At 33.1% G+C, this 9,836-nt stretch overlaps 1 protein-coding gene across 1 annotated transcript; it reads right to left on the bottom strand.

Moving 5' to 3' along the window:
- Positions 1-525: 525 nt before the first annotated feature.
- On the bottom strand, positions 526-5,306 carry LOC6038116. Its single transcript, XM_038256791.1, has 7 exons — positions 5,086-5,306; positions 4,674-5,024; positions 1,873-1,964; positions 1,639-1,808; positions 1,457-1,546; positions 1,247-1,400; positions 526-1,192 (listed from the first exon to the last, which is right to left on the bottom strand). Exons 2-7 carry the CDS (start codon positions 5,018-5,020, stop codon positions 810-812), a joined length of 1,236 nt encoding a protein of 411 aa, XP_038112719.1. The 5' UTR covers positions 5,021-5,024; positions 5,086-5,306; the 3' UTR covers positions 526-809.
- Positions 5,307-9,836: the final 4,530 nt, after the last annotated feature.

Genomic DNA, 9,836 nt, shown 5'->3' with positions numbered 1-9,836 from the left:
ATTGCTTTATTTTCACATTCCTTCTCTGATACAAAAATATTGCATAAGCCTTCTTATTTGGATGAATAAGCATAATTCAAGACATTATAAAAAAGATCATAATATTTTTCACTTGCAGTAAATAAACAGATAATTTTTTCAACATAGGCAAAGTTATATAAAACAAATCGAATAACCAAATACCAAGGGATGCAAAAAAGACGAAACTTCCAAAAGTTGTATAGTTGAATTGGCATTTAAATTTGAGTTGTCAACTTTATTCTATAATATCAAAATTATTATCACATCTCATCTAGTCTGGTAATAAAAAGCAGTTTTAAAGCTTAAAAAATGCATATTAAAATAATATTATTTTCTTAAAACATAATTTTGTAGAACGACGAATGGCCACAATTTGAGTAAAGTCACCATAATTTAATAAACAATATAAACATTTTATAGAAATAATAAATAAAGCTTTAGATCCTGTTTATTCTTGACACATTTTTTTCATCAAAAGCAAGTTCCGAAAAAATTAAACAATGATTCAATATTCAATCTATTCATATTTATTAATCAATACCTTAAATTCGTGTATTTATTGACGACTTCATAAATAAGTAACACCAAGCTAAATGACAGTATTATATTGAAGTATTTGTGTTGCTGGAACCTCTAGAACCTTACTGTGCTTAATTAATTAACTTCTTCATATTAACAAGCATATGCGCAACTACCAAAAATTCTAACAATCTGAAAGTGATTCCCCTAATATTTGTACTACTAAAAATCTTTTCAAACAAACTACTCCACATTGGTGTTTCAAAAATCTACCATCTCGGCAGCCCGCCATTGTTTCCGTTTATCTTTTTCGAGTTCAAACTGGTGCACGGTTTCTGCTGGCGCCAAAATTCCTGCCGATTGTTCAGGAAGTTGATGGCGTCCTTGGCAAACTCCGAAATGCCCTCCGAGTTGTCGTCGGCCTTTTTCAGATCCGGATGCTTCAGCAGATTCTCCAGATATTCCTTGTCCACGTACAGGTCTCCGAGAAGGCGGCGCGCGGCCCGTTTGTCCAGCTCTTCCCGGGACAGGACCGGCTTTTTAGCGGACTTGGGTTTGTCCACTTTGGGGGGTTTCTTCTGGGCCGGAGGAGGTTGGTTCTTGGCGTTGCTGCCGATGGTGTTCTCGATGGCTTCCTGGGTTTTTTGGACTCCTGATAAAGATTTTTTATTAGGTTTAAAGTTGTTCAAAAAGATTGAAATCTTACCTAATCTGAAACTGGCAAGTTCTGGCCGAAGTCTCAATCCGCGGTGGAAGAACATCAAGCTATGCTCAAATTGGCCCAAATAATAGAGGGCTTCCGCCTTTTGGTAAATCGCTCTAATGTTGGATTTATCGAGGAGAAGAGCTGTTTCGGCATCCTAAAAAGAAAATATTTTAGAAATAACATTGACTCAGTTTTATTTCAAAATTATACCTGTAAAGCCTTGGCAGGTTCTCCGAGCTGAAGATAACACTTGCTTCTAGCAACCAGAGCACTCTGATCATTGGTGTTCATCTCCAAAGCCTAAAACACGTAAAAATCGTTAGTGTCGCCTACAAAACCAAACCCCAAGCTAAAAATCATAAAACAAATAACATATGTGTGCAAAATAGTGCCTTGGAGATAAAGTGGACCGCATTGTCCAGATTTCCGTTCTTGATCTCACGCATTCCCAGCGTCAGAATGGCTCCCGGATCGGCCTCGGTGTCGGTTCCGGGCAGCTGCAGTGCCTCATGCCGTTCCTGGCGGCGTTTGTTCAGTAGGTTCTGCTTGATGTCGTAGTTTCCTGATAATGAAAGTTAAAATTTTATTTAACAGCATGTAATTCGGGATACTCATCATCTATTCACCAATGCTAACAGCAGCTGCGCGATCCTTATCGGTGTAAACCTCATCGAAATAACGCCGTTTTTTCATATCAACTGGTTCATTGAAGAGATCCCTAGAAATTAAAAAGTTTATTTAAAATACAACTCTGTCCTTTTTAGAACAGATTTCTATGATTGATATAGAAGAACATCATGTGAATTTGATAACAACACAAATTTTAATTTTAAAATTGATTTTTCCGAATTTACTAAAATCAGGGCAAAAAGTTATGTAACATTTCGTTACATTAATCTTATCTTATCTTATCTTCTTCTATATATATAAATAATTTCGACGGTTTTGTTCGAACGCGAATCAATTCAACACGGAACGTCAGATCGAGGTGCTCTTTGTTGCGTTGGGTTCGTATAAGTCCAAGGAAGGCTTATATGCTAAAAAATTGCCACTTTGGCCACTCTGGAACCGATTCCGGAAAAAATACAGATTTTATGGGAAAATTTTCGTAAAATCAAATATTGATCTCAGGAGGCTGAATAAGCAAACAAGCAAGAAATGTCAGGAAACCAAACAAGGGCAAGACGAAGTTTGCCGCGACGAACTTGTTCAAATTAAATAATCTCTTTACAAATGACTAACTTTCTGAACTTACAGGAAAAATGCTAAATCAGGCCTAAACATTTTATTTTTGAAGCATTTGTAAACAATTTTTTTTTACATAAGTTCATTTGTAAAATGCACAAAATTCTCCTAAATAGCAAAAGTTGCACTCTAATTCAAGTTTGAAAAATAAATCGAATCTAAATAGAACTAAATAGAAAACTTAAATAGAAAGTTATTTTCTACCAAACGTTTATTTTTTTGACGAAATAATTATGTTTTGTAATTTATGAACAAAAACATGCTGTTCCCTCACTATTCAAGCTCACAAGCATTGTAAGATCTAGTGAAAGAATTTATCTTATCGATTCATCAACACCTGGAAATTCACTCCACAGACATTATAATGTCCGTACATATAAGCGCGAAATGATATCATTATTTTTCTTCAAAAATCTTTGCATTGCATTTAATTCATAAGACATCCCAGGACCCAAAACCGGGAATATACGTTTTCCGGGATTTTTATATGTTTATCAGCTTTATTTGAAGCAAACTGATGCTAAATTTTTGTTACAAAAATTAAATATGATTTTTCCGACACTAATTGTAAATGCGTTTCCTATAAGGAATATTAATTTAATGAATTTTATAAAATTTTAATGGATTTCAAGTCATGATTTTTCACAAGACAGTTCCAAATTATTTTTTGAAGAAGATGAATAGTGCCCAAATGATGAAAATTGGATCGGTTCAATAGTTTTCAAAGTATTATCGATAAAAAATGATGGCTCCATTATTCACACACCAAAAACATTTTTTATAAAAATGTCTAAAAGAGAAAATTAAATTTATTTTCTGGTCTATTTGTACATTTTTTAATAAAAATGGACGACACTACCTTAAACTTTTATTTTTTTAAGAGATATAAATAACTTGAAAGTAGCTAGAACTATTATTTTTTTATGTTTGATGTTTTCACAAAAAAAAACCTTCACAACATTTTTTCTGTAATTGTTTTGATGAAAAAGAGATGAAAAGTAAAGATCGCAATATATTTTAAATTGCATGGGAAGAATGAAGAAACTATTTTTGCAGGGCCATATTGCACCCTATGGTTCAATAGTTTTCTGATCTCATTGGACATATTTTTCAGATATAAACGACACTACCTTTATATTTGATTTGTATTAGATAAATAACTTTAAAATAGCTGGAACTAAAAACCAATGCTAAATATCAAGTTTTAACTGAAAATTGTTGGTTATTAAATGATAAAAAGTTGAAAAGTAAAATTAACAATAAATTTATAATTGCGTTGAACGATTGAAAATACTATCTCCACGGGCAAAGAATTTGTTTCTATTCAAAGCTCTACATACCATTTTGGAAAATTTGCATGCAAAATATCCATTGAAAAATACACTGGAAAGTCACTAACAATCGTTTTTTTCAAGTTTTTGAAGAGTTGAATGGTTTTTTTTTCAAGGTTGGCATGGAAAATTAGGCGGTTTGTCGCTTCTGAATTTGATGTCAAAATTGCAAGCAATATGTAATACTAGAAGCAGAGCGAACCAGCACATTCAAACTTTGTAGAAAACCCATACAAAAATTGGAAAAACAAAATTTCTTTTTTCTACACAGCAAATAATCCGGTGGATAAATGACATAAAAAATCATGCACATCACCTTTTTTTCTACAAAAAACAATTTTTTAAACCTGAGAGATTCAAACCATGCACATAAGGATATGACTGCGTTTTAGCTTGTACAGATATCGAACCGTTGAAGAGTTGAAACAACATGAGTTTAACTTTTCGGCGATGTAGGTTTCCCATTCAGATGGGTACATATTTTTGTGTGTAATATTACTTAAAATAACATAAAATAATACATAACATATTTTACACTCAGGCCTTTTACATGCAACTGAATTTCTACTTTCAGTGTATGCTACCCCATGAATTTAGAATGTGCAAGCAGTTTTTGCATTTTTTTAAGGCTTGGGTTACTGACATCTTCAGAATTACAAGCATTAACAAAATGTTCATGGTTTTAGTCGTATTCAAGTCTATTGTGCCTTTATGATCTCGATCGATGTTTTATTTTATTGTCCCAGTAGTTTGACCTCTTTTTCAACCAGGTCACATGTCTCTTTAAACCATCCAAACCAACCAAAAACTTGTTCCACTTGTACCCTCATTTACCCCTACCCCCAACTCACCTGTACTTTCGCGGCGCATTCTTATTATCACTGACCTCGGAAAAGTGTTCCGAATGTTGCCTCACCAGGTGCGTCTCCAGCTTGGGCTGACTCAGCTGATGGGGCACCGAGAGGGTAGTCGGTCCCGGTCCCCCATGATGCCCGGAATGACCACCACTTCGATCTACTCCAGAGCTGCCACCTCCTCCACTACCCCCACCACCACCACCACCCCCGCCGGAACTGGCGCTGTGCGTCTGATGATGGTGATGGTGACCTCCGTCGTCCCCGTCCTGCAGTCCCACGCGGACAAAACTCTGCAGCAGCTCATCGTCTCCGCCGAGGATCGTGACGGCCGATTTGCTCATTGCCCTTGAAATGATTCTCGTTAATTAGCACAAGTGACACAGTTTACCAACCGGAAATGGCACACCTAACCAACGGAATGTACGGACGACCGACGGAGAAATGTTCAACTTTTTATTGACTTTCAATCCCGACACTCGACGAGAAGTGAAAGAGCTGTTGGAACACCTCGGGTGCCGCAGAGTCATGGAAACAAACACTCTTGATAATCGATTTGTCATGGAATGGGAAGGGAAGTTCCCTTTTTTGTGTCGAGAAGAAATACAAAAATTCGGAGAAAAAAAACCTACATGACCGAGTGTCCTGGCCTCCGAGGGAGACTGGCGAAAAATTGAGGAATGCAAAACAGGCAAACAGCGAGCAGCAGCAGTTGTAAACGGGAATTCTTTCGACAAATACCTGAAAGCGGTATAACAAATAGTGTATTTCATTCCGTTACATGAGCAATTCTCTACCAAAACCGGAAATGGATTTTATTTGTATTTTTTGATTTGGCTCAAACTTTGTGGGGGCCTTCCCTATGACCAAAGAAGCCATTTTGCATCATTAGTTTGTCCATATTAATTTCCATACAAATTTGGCAGCTGTTCATACAAAAATGGTACGTATATATTCGAAAATCTGTAACTTTTGAAGGAATTTTTTGATCAATTTGGTGTCTTCGGCAAAGTTGTAGGTATTGTTAAGGACTATTTAGAAAAAAATAGGTACACGGAAAAAAAAATTCCCGATTTTTTTATTAACTTTTTTTTCACAAAAACTCAAATTCCCAAAATACGTATTTTTTGATTTTCGAGATTTTTTGATATGTTTTAGGGGACAAAAATCCGCAACTTTTGAGCTATAGAGAAACATGGTCAAAAAATCTGCCGCCGAGTTATGATTTTTTGAAAAACTGGTGATTTTTGGAAAAAATCGAAATTTCATACATAAAATTTTTTTGACCTCATTTTTTTATGCAAAACTGAATTTGCAATCGAAAATTACTTTACAGATTTTTTGATAAAGGGCCCCGTTTTCAAGATATAGCCACCGAAAGTTTGATTTCAGCGAAATATTTGCAGTTTTTCGATTTTTAAAAATAGTGACCATGAGTGACCATTTCTAAAAATATTTTTTTTGAAAAGTTCAGAAAATTTGCTATAAAATTGTCCAAGAGACATTGAAGATTGGACCTCTGGTTGCTGAGATACAGCGGCTTAAAGAAAAAGAAACACGAAAATTGAAGTTTTCTAAGTCTCACCCAAACAGCCCACCATTTTCTAATGACGATACCTCAGCAATTAATGGTCCGATTTTCAATGTTAATACATGAAACATTCGTGAAATTTTCCGATCTTTTGGAAAAAAATATTTTGAAAAAAATAAAATCAATACAAGCATTTTAAATGGGCATAATATTCAAAGTTTGGCCCTTTTAAAATGTTAGTCTTGATTTAATTTTTTTCAAAATATTTTTTTCAAAAAGATCGGAAAATTTTACGAATGTTTCATGTATTAACATTGAAAATCGAACCATTAATTGCTGAGATATCGTCATTAGAAAATGGTGGGCTGTTTGGGTGAGACTTAGAAAACTTCAATTTTTGTGTTTCTTTTTCTTTAAGCCGCTGTATCTCAGCAACCAGAGGTCCAATCTTCAATGTCTCTTAGACAATTTTATAGCAAATTTTCTGAACTTTTCAAAAAATATTTTTAGAAATGGTCACTCATGGTCACTATTTTAAAAATCGAAAAACTGCAAATATTTCGCTAAAATCAAACTTTCGGTGGCTATATCTTGAAAACGGAGCCCTTTATCAAAAATCTGTAAAGTAATTTTCGATTGCAAATTCAATTTTGCATAAAAATGAGGTCAAAAAACATGTATGAAATTTCGATTTTTCAAAAATCACCAGTTTTTCAAAAATCATAACTCGGCGGCAGATTTTGACCATGTTTCTCTATAGCTCAAAAGTTGCGGATTTTGTCCTAAAACATATCAAAAATCTCGAAAATCAAAATACGTATTTTGGGAATTTGAGTTTTTGTGAAAAAAAAGTTAATAAAAAAATCGGGAATTTTTTTTTTCCGTGTACCTATTTTTTTCTAAATAGTCCTTAACAATACCTACAACTTTGCCGAAGACTTGGTGATCAAAAAATTCCTTCAAAAGTTACAGATTTTCGAATATATACGTACCATTTTTGTACGAACAGCTGTCAAATTTGTATGGAAATTTATATGGACAAACTAATGATGCAAAATGGCTTCTTTGGTCATAGGGAAGGCCCCCACAAAGTTTGAGCCAAATCAAAAAATACAAAAAATAAAAATGGTCGAAATCGGCCGGTTTTGTAGAGAATTGCTCACATGTGGAATGTAACCAGAGGTTCCAAGTCCAAGAATTATGAATCAATTTAATTTATAAACAGTAAAAATAAAGTTTTAGCAACCCTTCTACAGGCTGATTCAAATAACCATTTACCACATAAATTCTCCTTTTCGAAAATGTAAAATGATTTAGAAAAGAAATGTTGGTTTACGGTAATCGGGCAAGTACGTGTGTCAAACGAGTTCTGAACTGAAATCGCTTTGGCCAGTTGTCGCACACAGCGTGTGTCAAGATAGCACGACAAGATTGAAACTTCTTTCATATAAAGAGTGACAATAATGCATGGAGTTTTTTTGGTTTTTATTAAATAAATCAGGATTGAAATCGAATTTTGGGGATCTTTGACGGTCAAAAGGCGAGGCATTGCTCGGATTCCTGTCTAGATAGTACAAGAATGCACACGGGCATCGATTTACTGATAAAAGCTTATAATTTATCTTCGCAGAATAATTTTAAAAATATGTTGTACACCATTTTAAAAAATCTTATAAAAAATAAAAAAAATAGACCTAAAAAGGATTTAACTAATTATTTTGTTTGAAAACGATTAACCACCCCTGCCAGTAAATGGAAATGGCACCGTGAAATATGTAGAGTCTGACTGTGTTCGCGTGATTGGCAGTCTTATTTTTCCGCCAAAGGGTTGTGCAAACGGAAATGATACACCGAAGGCATGCAACCAAAACTGTTGTTTACTGACTACGTGAAGAATTCCGCACTCTAACTTTTCCTCTGCTACGACGTACTAAATTTGAATTTCCATCGAAGGTATGCCGTCCTAGAATCAACAGGTTGGTGCGAAGGCTGAAAGCTCTGAAATGGTAAGGATATTTTTAGAACTTTTCCGGCTGAAAGAGAATTTCTATTTGGGTAAACACCTGAAATTCGCTATAAATAGAGTGCTAATGGTGCAATCAAATAAACATCATAAAACAACCCCTCCCACTTCAAATCAAATTTTAGAACTCACCTGATCATAAAGCCCCAAAGCTTTGTAAAAGTTTCGAACCTGCAATGGAAAGAGAAAGAGAGCGAAAAAAGCACAGGATATTCCATTGGTACCGTTTATCCTGTACTAAACCCAGTTTGAGCTTTTGCGTGCTTACCTTCATGTACTTCAAAGCTTCATCGCGCAGGTTTTTGCCCGCCACCTCGATTTCGTCCACGACGGGCTTCGAGTTTTTGGACCGCTTTTTGATTGGTTTGTTCATGGCGCGTTTTTGGATCCGCTGTAAGGATATGAAAGAAAATTGTCATTGTTTAGATAACGTTCGATAATGAACTACTTTTTCACAAATCCAAACCACAGATATAGCAACTTGAAAAATAGATATAGGTTCACAAAATTTCAAAACTACTAATTATTGGTTTATCGAAAAATGCAGAAAAAATTTAAAATGTTCAATGGAAATAAAAGAGCTGTAAACAAACTAAAATACATTCTCCTTCGTTGTTTTTTATGTCTAAGAACAAGAAGAACCGCTTAAAATACGAACGATAGTGAAGTTATAGTCTACCTTTAACTGGGTCGAATCGGGACAACACTTTTAGAACATAAAATTTGGAAAACAACTCACTTTTTTATGTTTTTGATGATTTATTCCCATTAGTTTTTAAATAGCTTTTGTTTTGCAATGTTTAATTTATTTTAATTTATCAGTAAAATATTTAAAAGCATAACATTTAAAGTATTTTCTATACTTAAAATACTTTAAAACCATAAAATACTTAAAACACATAAAATACATAAACTACTTTAAAAAAACATATAATACTTGAAAAACATAAAATACTTAAAAAACTTAAAATACTTAAAAAACTTAAAATACTTAAAATACTTAAAATTCTTAAAATTCTTAAAATACTTAAATTATTTACAATACTTAAAATACTTAAAAAACTTAAATTACTTAAATTACTTAAATTACTTAAATTACTTAAATTACTTAAATTACTTAAATTACTTAAATTACTTAAATTACTTAAATTACTTAAATTACTCAAATTACTTAAATTACTTAAATTACTTAAATTACTTAAATTACTTAAATTACTTAAATTACTTAAATAACTTAAATTACTTAAATTACTTAAATTACTTAAATTACTTAAAATACTTAAAATACTCAAAATACTTAAAATACTTAAAATACTTAAAATACTTAAATTACTTAAAATACTTAAAATACTTAAAATACTTAAAATACTTAAAATACTTAAAATACTTAAAATACTCAAAATACTTAAAATACCTCAAATACTTAAAATACTCAAAATACCTAAAATACTCAAAATACTTAAAACACTTAACCCTCTACAACCTAACCCCGCCTTTAGACGGACTTCGATCTAAAAAATCGCCAAAAATCAATTTTCTAACTGATTTTTGATCTGTAAAAAGCATTGGAAAGAATAACTCTTAAAATTTTAGAAAATTTATGGGT

The sequence above is a fragment of the Culex quinquefasciatus genome, chromosome 2, assembly GCF_015732765.1.
Source record: "Culex quinquefasciatus strain JHB chromosome 2, VPISU_Cqui_1.0_pri_paternal, whole genome shotgun sequence".
Lineage (NCBI taxonomy): Eukaryota > Metazoa > Arthropoda > Insecta > Diptera > Culicidae > Culex > Culex quinquefasciatus.
This window is presented reverse-complemented; position numbering and strand designations above follow the sequence as displayed.